General features: G+C 46.1%; 1 protein-coding gene across 1 annotated transcript; it reads right to left on the bottom strand.

The window, feature by feature from the left end:
* Nucleotides 1-8,409: 8,409 nt before the first annotated feature.
* On the bottom strand, nucleotides 8,410-11,457 carry LOC311166207 (trypsin I-P1-like; the record flags this gene model as incomplete). The annotated part of the gene is made up of 5 exons (XM_084226061.1): nucleotides 8,410-8,559; nucleotides 8,956-9,092; nucleotides 9,694-9,947; nucleotides 10,543-10,711; nucleotides 11,418-11,457. The coding sequence occupies 5 exons, from the start codon at nucleotides 11,455-11,457 to the stop codon at nucleotides 8,410-8,412; spliced, it is 750 nt and encodes a 249-aa protein (XP_084082187.1).
* Nucleotides 11,458-12,577: the final 1,120 nt, after the last annotated feature.

Genomic DNA, 12,577 nt, shown 5'->3' with positions numbered 1-12,577 from the left:
TGCTTAGGGACTTACCCATCTGACAATTGGAAACCTCCAAGGAGGCAGATTCTACAATCTTTCTGGGCATTCTCTGTTCTGGCACAGTAGGACCCTCAAGGGCAAATTCTTTTCATTTCCATCTTTCCATCAACCCTTAACCATTCCAACTTGTCCTTATGGCATGCACTGTATTTCCCTACATCTGCCTTTTTAGTAGTGAAAGGTTGGAATTACACCTCCCCTAGACCCAGCTGCCCTTAGCTTTCTTCTCTCCAAGCAAAGAATACCAAGTCTCTCATTTTTAATTGTATGTCTTGTTCCACCTAATCATCTTGGACACTAATCAACTTGTTGGCCATCTGCTGTAAATTCTCAGGTATTTAACACTACTTCTGCATGGGGGAGAAGGTGTGAACAAAATTTGACTTTTTTCAGCCCTTTAAAATAGTCAGCTCCCCATAGGAAGCAGAAGGGGTTTGTCATCAAAGTCAGTAGCACAGATCATGCAGAAAATGGATAAAAATGCTTTTTGCTTATGACATAGTAGATGTTCTAAGGACCTAGCAATAATAGAGAGTCTATGATCCATCTTGCCCTTAATTATTGAAGGGACAGATAACTTTTTCACCAGTTTTACATGTTGCAAAGAAAATTAATTTTTTTTCCTAGCCTAGGCAGCAGGGTAAGAATAATTTTGCGTTTTTCCCATAAATTTAAATTGGTATAGAGGTCCAGTGTGCTGGAACACGTGATGTTTTTATCTACAAATAGTAATTCCAGCATTTTAGCATATTAGATTATTTCTGTAGTGCGTGCTTGTTGACCAGTTACACTGGCGTTTGAAATGCTTGAGAGAATGGGCAGGTCCAAGTCCCAATTCTTTGACAGCTGTGCAATCATTTTCATTAGCCAATAAGACAAGAGTCAAATAATTTACTAGAGTCTGTAGTTACTGCTGCTCGCACACAAAACGAAATCATTCCACGAGATGCACATCAGGTAACATGTCCAGGAGATTTTCATTGCAATACATTGCCTGGATTTAAAAATGCACCCTCTTGGTGGACCAGAGTCTGAATTGGGAGGAGCACATGTGCATTTTCCCTGCAGGTGCTTCAGGGGAACCTCTGTCTCTGAAGGATAATGTAAGTAAGCCACCAGCTCACTTGGGGCAAGTGAAAACTAGAGCTTTCAAAAAATGATGGCCTGGAAATATGGTTCTTGACTGAAATCAAGAACCAGATCAGTTCCGGTGGAACACAACACAGAATCATAGAATTACAGAATCACACTGCCATAGAATGTTAGGGGATTGGAATGGACTTTAAAAACTGTGTAGTCCCAACCCCATTTTGTCCCCCACCACATCGTTGGGTCACTAGTTTAGCACTTTAGTCCTCATGCTGCTCACATGGCCTCTTCTTATGCCCGTGACTGGCCCTTCCTCATTACACAGTTGTCTTGCTTCAGACCAGCAAATCAATGTGGTATTGAAATGTTCTGGGTTTCAATACAATTTGAAGGTGAAAGGGTTTTGTGGACCTTGCACTTAACATTGGTGTCTTAGTTCCAGCAAAGCTATAACATGTCAGTTTACAGTTGTAGAGATAGAGGGAACTCTTTGAATGCAGCTGATGATTTATTATAGTGTATAAATCTGCAGAGAGGTTAGGAAGATTTCCAGCAGGACAAATTCCCTAAGTTTTTAAGGAATTCAGAAAACTGTTCTGGCTTTGTGGGGCCTTTTCACTATTTTCTTCCCCCTGCCCAAATGTTTTATTACCTTTCTAAGGACTATGAATTAAAACTCAGACAATTGCTTTCTACTTACTATGTATTATATGAGGTGTTACTAGGATGACACTGAACAAAATTCTCTCAGGAGAAAGGCTAAGCAAGAGCAGAAGTCTCACTTTAAAGATTACCAATATCACAGAGTCTGGAGTCAGCCAGGCTTCCCCAGCAAGAGTCCTGTCTTGTCAGGGAGATCTCATGCAATGAAGCTCTTGCAGAGAACTTTAAGTTAGGTTCATTTTAGGAAAGCAATTAGCTATTTTATACCTTTTTGGTGTAGATACATAAGTAGGCATAAGGGCATCAGTGCCTGGAAGAGTTGTTCTTGACTCCTTTTTTTCTGCAAGTCAGTTCTTTATTACGATTTCTTTGTCCTGCACCCAGCAGTTTGCTTGGTGGCTTTTTTGGGAGGTTTTTTCATTTGTTTGTTTGTTTGTTTTGGTTTTGGGGTTTGTTTTGGTTTGGTGGTTTTTGGGTTTTTTGTTGGTTTTTTTTTTATCGGAGGGGAACATGCTCTTATTTATAAGAGTGTTCCCAAGAGAACTCTGTCAATGCAGAAGACATATTTACCAGTGAAATAGATATATTTGCTAAAATACTCTTTGCTATGGAGAGCTTCTGCCGTTGTTACCTATCATTCTTCACTGAAGTGGCTGAAAATGATGATTGATGCCATCCATCTATTTTACAGCACAAGTTAACATTTTCCATAATGAGTTGGGCAGATGGACAGTCCACCCTCAGCAATTTTGCAGATGATATAAAACTGGGAGGACTGATTGATACACCTGTTGAGAGAAGGGGAACATCCTGTACATGGGAAAGAATAACCTCTTGTACCAAAGTTGGAAAGCAGCTTTGCAAAAACAAAAGGGACGTAGCATTCCTCAAGGAAAGGTTGAAGATGAGTCAGCAACATGCCCTTGCAGCAAATAAGTCCAACAGCATTTTTGACTGCACTAAGAAAAGTATTCCCAGGTCTAGGAAGTCATTACCCCTATTATGCACCAGCAAGATCACATCTGAGATATGTATTAAGTTCTGGACTCCCCAGCACAAGAATAATAGGGACACGCTGGAGCAAGTCCAGCAAAAGGCCACTAAGATCATGAAAGGGCTGGAGGAGAGGCTGAGAGATCTGGGATTATTTAGCCTTAAAAAAGAAGGTTCAGAAAGAACCTAATTGGTGGGTATGAATGTGTGAATAAAGAAAATATCAGCTATTCTCAGTTGTGTAAGAGACATAAATTCAAATGCAGAAAATTCTGTTTAAAAACAACCCCCCTCACGTTTTTCTGTAAGGGTAGTCAAACACAGGAACAGGTTGCCTGGCTATGTTGTACAGCCCTTGAATATCTTTGGATATTGAATGTCTTTGGAGATATTTCAAACTTGACTGAATACTGAGCAAGCTGCTCTAGCTGACCATTATTCAAGAGCAGAGGTCAGCCTAGATAATCTGCAGAGATTCCTTTCAACCTCAAGATATTCACCGTGATTCCATAAATAGAATCTCCAAGGCAAAGAGTCTTAAATATTCTTTCAATTTTTGAGATGCTTGCATAAATAAATTATAATTTCTAAATTGACTCTCACACACCCAGGAAAGAAGAAGATACTTTTTGCTGTACCAAATAAGTTGACTCTTTGTATCTGCACTACATTTCATCTTTCCTTTTGGAAGTTGCTGTTATGCTGCCTGCAGTGCACTGAATGAAGATACATTAAAAACAATAAAATTGTTCCATTAAACTGTAAAGGTTTATGATTGAGCTCCTGCTCTCCTAGCACTCTGAATAAGTTGGAAGAAGCAAATCCTAGTCCTAGTCTCATAGCAATAGTTATATTACCTGCTGAAACTACCAGGAATATACATTTCATTTACTGGCTTTAAAGTCAACTAGGAGAGATTTTATGTGCCATTTTAGCTGCAAGACTGTAATTTCTTTCACCATTAGTTCTACAAAAATGACACAGACCACTGCAAAGTAAAAACTTCACTTTTCCTTGACCCTGTAGACATACAAGCTGTCCTCAAATTTTAGAATCTATGCCTATCTTGGCCCAGACTACTTCAAGTGATAGGTCCCCCTCAAATCCTAATGTCAATTTACTTTTTGCTTTCTCTTGAAGAAGCTAAAGAGAAGAGACACCTAAGTCTGTAATGGTCCTTCTGAAATGTCAGAGCTTGTGTAAATTAAAGGCAGTAAAAAACACAACCTGTTATACAAATCCCACTTAACAACCATTAAAGCTAAATGAATTCTAAGCAGGAAGAAGAATTATCCTGTGGTGTGTGTTCCGCCACTGGGCCTCTTCTAGCCGGATAGTTAGACGGGTCCAGGGTTCCTCCAGGTTCCTCGGGCCGGGCAGCTCAGCCTTCAGCAGGCCGAGTGTCCAAACCCAAGTGCCCTTAGCCTGACACCTTAGCGAGGTTAGTGACTATCAGCTCTTAGTGATTTTCAGCTCTTTTATAATTTCAGCTCTTTGCTCGCTAAGATGCGGCCTCAGTGGCATCCACAGAGCAGACAGAGAGAGAGGAGAAGGCGGCCTCGGAGATTCCACGAGGATTTATTTGCAGGGATTCGCGAAGGGTTCCGACGGCAGCTCTTCTACCAGAATGGGCCGGGGTGGCAGAATAGAGCTGTGAAGCATTCATCTCACTACTTCCTGAAGCCAGTGTGTAGGAAACCAGGAAGGGTTTGAAGGAAAGATTCTGTGGGAAGGGATACGAAAATCCTAGCTCAACCATTCTGATCCTTATTATTCCCTATTTTTTGGCACAGTGTCTTCAAAAAATCGCTTTCGGCATGTCACTCTTGAATGGAAAAGAGTCCCTTGACATAAAATTCTTTTCACTGAGGAGGCAAAGCTAGCAAGATAAGTGTTTGCCATGGGCTTACAGAGGAAAGCCTGGAGTGGAAAGGAGAGGAGGCAGGACAAATAAACTAAAAGCATCTGGGAACAGGAGGAAGGCAAGGCAAAGAAGCAGAGCAGCAAATGAGTGAGAAGTGATCACCCTGCCACGTGCAGCACCCACAAGGTGGAAAGCAGGTCCTGTTTGTGCAGGGACAAGTTTGTGCTCAGCTGCCTCAGCAGTCTCACCACTGTGATCACTCTCAGCACAGTAGTATGTGCCAGAGTCATTGAGAAAGGCATGTTCTATTGAGAGGGTGATACTGTCTCCTTGTATATTGCTGCTCTTGAAATGGCTCTCAAAACCCTTCTCCAGCACTGAGGTACCACCTTTGAATGTATAAACAACCCCGGTCAGACTGGAATTCTTCTCTGAAGGCTGCATGTACCAGTACATAACTCTGTGGATTTCTTCTTGGAACATTCCAGATTCGCAGACTGGCCTTCTTTTATCACCATGTCTGGAGACTGTTCCAGGGCTAACACTGGAAAGGAAAAGTAGGGGCAGTGAGGAGGTAGAAAAAATGGGGAAAATCTCAGCTAGGCCCTGTGGGTTTGTACGGAATGGATGAGAACAAATTGGGCAGCAAATGGAGCAGTTCAAGGCATGGGAAAGCTCTTCAGATCAGTAGGTGAATTTCCAATCTCTCCTCAGTAGGCAAGATCCATTCCATTTGGACGTTTGAGTCCAAAACCCGGAACCATCTACGGGCTGCACAACGAATGACAAATAGATGGCCATTGCAGAAGATTTCAGAGACTCCTGATCACCACATTATGCATTTCTGCAGAATGTGCATTCTGTGCTTCATTCTGCATTTCTGCATTTCCTCCCTGCAGAAGTCTCTGCAGAAGGAAGCACTGCCAGGCACTGGTTACACAGCTGGGAGAGCAGCAGCGCGATCAGGGGAGGTGCTCAGGGCTGCGTTGAGTTCACTTACCCAGCGGGGCCAGCATGGCCACCAAGAAACAGCAGGGCACCATGGGGGGAAAGGCCCTACCCTCTGAGCAAGGAGCCTCTTGTAGCTGCCCAAAGGTATGTGCAGAGGGAGCAGTGAGTGAGGGTGAGACATCTCGGGGTGGGGCTGGCCAAGAAATGAGAGAAGGCATTGGCTGGCTGGGAGCCCTGGGCAGGGACACAAACTGTGTGTCAGCACAAACTCTGTTTCTGCAGGAAAGCGCAAACCCAGCAGAGATGCAGCAGGTGGAAGGGGCAGGCTGGGCGTGGGTGGGTGTGGAGGGAAGGATGGGGTTGGAAGGACAGGACTGAGCTGAGCTTGCAGGGGAGGCTGAGTGAGTGCAAGGCAGAGCAATGCCGGCTGCTCCCCTCCTGCTTCTGAAGGCCTTGGGAGATGGAGGAATGAGGGATAAAGCCACATCGAGGCGCCTTGGATTTTCCCATGCACTCTCCCTGCGTTCCCCAGACCTGGCTGCTTCAGTCCCTGCCTGGCCAGCCCACGTCCCAGCCCGCTGTGGGACAGCTCCTCTTCTCCTTGCAGCCCTGTGAGCACAGCAAATGCCATCGGTGAGAGGGAGGCAGGAGCCCGAAAGGCACCACAGCAGCCCCAGCACTCAGAGCTGTGAGGGCCCTCATGGGCCTTGCAGCGATAGTGGTAGGGGAGGAAGGTAAATACCTGTGGGGAGCTGGGGGACAGTCAGTGCCCTGGCAGGGGAAGAGAGAAGGGATCGACTGTGGCCCACAGGGACAGCCATGAGGGTGACAAGGAGCTGGGATGGGGATCAGGGTGACAGGAGATTGGCTAAGTAGCTCCAGAGATGGCTTCTCCCTGTACCTGGGGCCTACCTGGGGCGTCCAGGCTGTGTCAGACTGGTGCTGCCTGTGGCACAAGGGCTTCTGGTGTTGGAATTCAGAAACACACTGCATTTGGAAAATTCAGGGATTGCTCAGGGACAGAGAGCATCTGTGTCACTGCTCCTTCTGGCCTGAGAATTGGCCTCTGCAAGGAGATTTGCTTTCCTGTAGGACTGAGCTTGTCCTCCAGTGGGTGTGGAGGCGCCCCTGGGATTCAGGCAGTGAGAGCACTGGGGGCTAGAAAGCAGCTGTACAGTGCAATTGCCTTCACTCATGCTCTGCCAGGGACACCTCTGTGCTGCTCTGCTCTCAGGCTGAGGAGACCCAGGCCACTGCAGCCTCTCCTCTGTGCCCTCAGGTGTTTCTGCTCTGAAGAAAATCCACGTGTTCTCTGCTGCATGGGACAAAATCTGCATAACTGGGGATAGCTGGGGAAGCCGATGAGCACAGGGATAAATAACATCAGGCACCATGGCAAGGGGTGAAGGGGACACAGGGAAGGAGTGACAGGCCAGTCTGCTGAGGTCTGCTGGCAGCACATTTCCCTCCTCCTTCTCCTTCCTTTGCCTCAAGCTCTGCCTGACAATAGGGAAGGAGAAACAAGTGGAAATGGGTGAGGATCCCTGGTGGAACTTCTGCTTCAAAAGGAAGGGAAGGATAAGTGAAGGAGAAGGCTCATGAGGTGTCAACCAATTCAGTGTTTCACTGAAGGAGAAATTTCAGTGGAAGTCCTGAGGTAAACTGTGTGCAAGTGCTAAGAAGGAGACAGGATCAACCAGAGGTGACTATGGCACAGTTCTGCTTTCACTATGTTCTGCTTGCTTTTGAATTCACTATGACAATAATGGTGATAACAGAATTTTACTTGTAGTGACGCACTGCTTACCTAAAATCCAGGACCTTGCAGTGTCTCATGCTCTGCCAGAGATCAGATGCACAAGCAGCTGGCAGGGAACATTTCCAGGACAGCAGACCCAAACTGGCCAAAAGGATATTTGCTCCCATTCAGCCTGATGCTCAACATGGAACCAGAGGGGGGCTGGCCAGCTGCGGCCTGTCACTGCTCAGGGATGGGCTGGGCACCAGGTCAGTGGGTGCTGAGGGACAGTATTGCATATCCCATGGATTTATCTGGCACTTTTTTTCATTCTTTTCCCTTTCCCCTATATTGCTTAGTTTGGATCTCAGCCTGTCAGTTCTACCCTTGTTCCCATCCCACCAGGGGCAGGGGGCAGTGAGGGAGTGCCTGTAACCCCCAGAGGCTGACTGGGCTTTAACCACAAGGACATGAGCACCAGACAGCATCTCCCTGTTCCCACTGCTATGGCATGAGCTGCAGCTCCCCTGACCAAGCCTGTGCTTCACACTCCAGCAAGGAATTTCCAGCTTCTGTTCTTGATGGATTATGATAATTTAGAGGAGCATCACATTCCTCTGAAACCCTCTGCTGTCCTTTGAATTGAGAGTAATGAAGTGCAGGCGATTCAGGGTAGCCCTCATGTCTAGAAGCAAGAAGCATCCTCCACAGTGGACTGGAGAGCTACAGGAGGAGGAGGCAGAAGTCTGAAATGGCCATTTCAAAGTGAGAAATGTGTTGTAACCCTCATAAATGAAAAGCTTCAGAAACAACTTAAAATAACTGACTGAAAGACTTTTAAAAAGGAGTCTGTAATGTTTTCCTAGATACTTAGAGTTCTGTAGGAACTGAAAATATTAAATACTTTCTTCTGTGTAGCATACACTATGCATCTGCTCCATATCACAGGTATGGAAGTTCCCAGAGAAACAGTGCACAAAGTAGGATTGCCTGAAAGTCTTTATTAATTTCTCATAATTTTTGCTTGTCCAGACCCAAAAGAACAGAAACTATGACATGAAAATACAGGTCACACCAAGCCAGCATCTCAGTTGGAGGCGATGGTAGACTCGATCCAGGAGACGTAGTTGCAAACCTTGGTGTAAACTCCAGGTAAGCCCCTCTGGGCACATCCATAACCCCAGGAGACAATGCCCTGGAGCTCTCCATTGCAGACCATGGGACCACCGGAATCTCCCTGTGCGCACAAAGATAATGGATACTCAGCAAATGGCATCAGCTTAAGCAATGAGCCAGAGATCCCTGAGATCACTGACCCCGGAGGAAGCCCTGCCGGATGTACTCTGCACAAAAGTTCTACAAAGGCTGTTCCTGATTCGCTCTCTCCACCTGATGCTCCCATGCCTGACTTGAGCTCCAAGGGCACCACAGCTAAGGATGAGCCAGCTGCCTGCTTTTTCCAGATGTGGTACTTGGCAAACCTTCAGGATATGTGTGCCTGAAGCCTCTGCTGTCATTCAGAAACTCAGATTTACCAGTGCAGTGAGTATAGCTGACTCTGTAATGTGAAGGCCTCTTCAGCTGCAAAAAGGTGGGAGAGAAATAACTGGGAAAGGAGAGGCAGATGAGTTACCTGGCAGGAGTCTTTTCCTCCCTCCACAAATCCTGCACACATCATGTTGTTGGTGATTTCCCCAGGGTAGGCATCAGAGCACTGCTGGGCAGAGAGGACTGGAGCCTTCAGGCACTGCAGTTGGTCCGGTAATTTAGCTGCAAAGAAATAGGGAGAGATGGCTGATGGCATTGCTGAGTCCTTTTCAGAGCTTGGAGAAGACCTTAGCAGAAAAGCAAATGCTGGACACCCTGTTCTAGCAGCCATCCTGCTTCCTGGCAACAGTAAGCACAGCATGGGCCCCTTCTGTAGAGATGGAACAAATTCTTACCCATGGGCCAACCGTTCTACACTGCAGCCACCTTAACTTTTCTGGTACCTGGAAGCCCATCAGTTCATGTGATACATACACGGGAAGAACCCTGAGCCTAAGGAAAACCATCCTCGCCTCTGGTGAAGGTTTAGATGTCATCAGGGGAATAGACACCACTGGCCATGCACATCCCTGACCATCGGTGTAAGAGAACAGAGATCTCTGGTAGGAATTCAAGATCCACAGTCCCAAACTTCACCCTTATTCCCAGAGAACAGACAGCTCTTGTTGGCATTATCTGTGCAGTCCCTACACTGACGAATCACTCAGAAAATCTGTCCCCCAGCACTTCCCTGTGTTTTAGCCTGTCCTGTTGGGGGTTAATGGCCAGGTCTTAGTGACTGTCCTGGGCCCCCGAGGGTCTGCAGTTCCCCCAGAGTACTTACAGCCACTGCTGAGAGTGTTGCCCCAGCCGGAGATCAGGCAGGTGGTGCCGGCGGCCACGCAGCTGGTAGGCAGAGGAATGGTTTGGACAGCACTGCTGAGCGTGGCTGGGGTGGCCAGCTTGATGAGCATGATGTCATTATTCAGGGTGGCCGGGTTGTAGCCAGAGTGGCGGATGATTTTAGCAGCGTTGATAAACTGCTGTGTGGATTCAGTGAGCGCCAGGTTGTGTTTCCCGAGCCGCACTTGGATTCGACTGGAAAACAGAAGGCACGGCGTGTCCTTTAGTGCTACAGGCAGGCTGAGAGAAACCCCTGCCACTGAGTGCACGTGCTCCAAAATCACTGCCACAGAAGCCTTCTGGGGCACAGGATCTTTCTTGTCCTACAGGGAGCCCTGGGGTTCCACTCTGAGACCGTAACCCACTCCATGCATGGTGGTGAATACCAGCCATGGGGGTGGGGGTTGAAAATACATGACAACAGTAGAATACAGAGCAGCACTAGGTACAAATATTCTAGGACAAGGCAAACGGCTCCAGCTGGACCTTGATCCTCTTCCTGTTCTCCAGGGAGAATGCTTTAGCAAGGATCATGCTATTGATAAGAAATCCCAGCCCAGAACTCTCTGCTTGATTATCCCATTGTTATTTCAGAAAATGCTCTGCCTTCACAAGAACATTTGCAGAAATGGACAATCCCTCAGAATGCCTGAATGATCCACCCATCCCTTGGCTATCTCCAGTGAGAATGGAAGCACTTACATATTTCTGTCTCATAGCTCAGAATTCCTGCTAGAAGTGAACTGGAAGACAGAAATGTGTTTTAGAAAGATGTGATTTTTCCACTCACGATTTGTAGCAGTGAGCAGCCGACAGGACCCACTGGCTATTGATGAGGGAACCTCCACAGAAGTGATATCCAGAATTCAGGGACACCTGGTAGGGCACCGAGTTCTTTGCACAGGTGTAGCCTCCCACAATCTTGTCATCGTCGTCTTCAGCAAAGGTGGGGAAGGCAACTGGGGGACAAGAAGGGCCATGTGTCAACAGCTGGCCTAAGGTAATGTGACCTGTCATCTGCCCTGTGACTGCCTGTCTGAGGCCCCTCACTTGTAGGCTCCCCTTCTATGGACACTCAGGGCAGCGCTGCTGGGCAGGTCTAAGGCACAGGCATTTGCTGCACCCTCAAAGAAGGGGATCAGACTTACAGGGGTGCCTCTCGTGCCTACAACTAAAGCCCTGCTGGCTACTCCCTGAGGGAACACAGGGACACAGAAATGTTCTTGTTGGATCAGATCACAGGTGTGTCTTTCCCTGAATCCTATCTACTGAAACAGTCAAGGGTTGACTGAGGGAAAAAGTAAAAACAACTGTGCAGTGATATCTTCTTGGAGAACCCACTGAGGATCCAAAATTTTGCAATTGCCTTAGAACTTTCTGAGTCAGAGCTATTCCCTGTGCTCTCCTTAGTCCTGAAGGAGGAGGCAGCCTTTTTCTGAAGCTGTGGTCACATCTCCATAGCTGGGTTGGGAACCCCCATGAAGGACTCATTCCCCAGCTTGTGGCACAAGGAGTTATGAGCAGACCAAAGATGGAAGTTGCAGGGCTCTGACTTGTGCAAGTCAAAACTGGACTTGGCTTTCCCACAATAGGCTACTTTGCAGTTTTTCTCAGAAAATCAGCTTGCTATTAAATGACAGAAATACAAATAAAAAATGTACTCACCTGCCACCCCAATAAAGGCGAGAAGCAGCAGGCACTTCATGGTCTTGATTCGATCTCAAACCCAGACAGGTTGAGTGGACGTGGGAGCTGCTAGAAATACGGTTTTGGTGATGGTCTTATCTCTTGTCAAGGCTGTCTTGTCAAGGTTTTCTCCAGACAAAAAGTACGCAGTGGAAAATTTGAAGATCCAAATGTAGTCATTAACAGGCATTGATAGAATGTACAAATGTCATACACGTTAATCATAAACCTCTGCTGAGATAGCTATTGTACTTATTCTGTAAGGTAGCCTTCAATCTAAAAATACTTTTTGGCTTTGGAAGATGTGTAGTTGTTTGTCTGTCTCAGTCTTATACACAGCACCTGTATTACAGAAATAACAACTCTCAAACCTCTTTCAGATTCCTCTGTGCTGATGGTATCTATCTTGAAAAAGCATGTTTTTACCCAAAGTTGCATATTTTAGATAGTGGACAAAAAGATATTTGGGGAAAAGAACCCCAAAAACTCCAGCAAACCCAGTGGTTAACTTTGTTAAATTTATTTCAGCAAATTCCTTTTCTTGAATAATGTCTGTTTTTTTCATATGCAAGATAGAGTTTTCCTAAAACAAATTCCTCCAGTGTAATTTCAAATGGGAGGACAGAAAAACAATCTTATGCCCCCTGCTGTTTCCCAAGTTAAATAGTTCAAATGTGGGAATGCTCAGCAGCTCCCTTTTCTAATTTCTCTCTCCTAACCTCTATTAAAATATCTGCCTATGTACCAAACCATGCTTTTATTCATCTTTGGACTGTTCCACAGACTCAGTTTTGCCACACCAGAATTTCAGTACAATGCTGATGTTTATGAGTGTAATGTAGATGAGCAATACTTCTGTGAACACAAATAGTGAGATCTTCTGAAATCCCTCTGTGCAGGAGTGGGGATTTCTGTCATGACACAAAGTTTACTAAAGCTTTGCAGAATAATCATGTTCATTCTCCAAGCAGCTGCCAATTTCATCAAGGTCGCTCCTGAAAGACATGGGATGCTCTCCAGAGACATTAAAGAGAAGCCATATGTTTGGAACTGCTGGAATAGCTTGAGACACTAAATAGGAATACTCTTCCTCTCCATCTCTTGAATAATTTTTTTGTGGGTCCTGGAGGACTGATTCG

This window comes from Fringilla coelebs (genome assembly GCF_963513975.1).
Source record: "Fringilla coelebs genome assembly, chromosome: 2".
NCBI lineage: Eukaryota > Metazoa > Chordata > Aves > Passeriformes > Fringillidae > Fringilla > Fringilla coelebs.
Note: the sequence above shows the minus strand (reverse complement) of the source record. Positions and strands in the feature narration are given on the sequence as shown.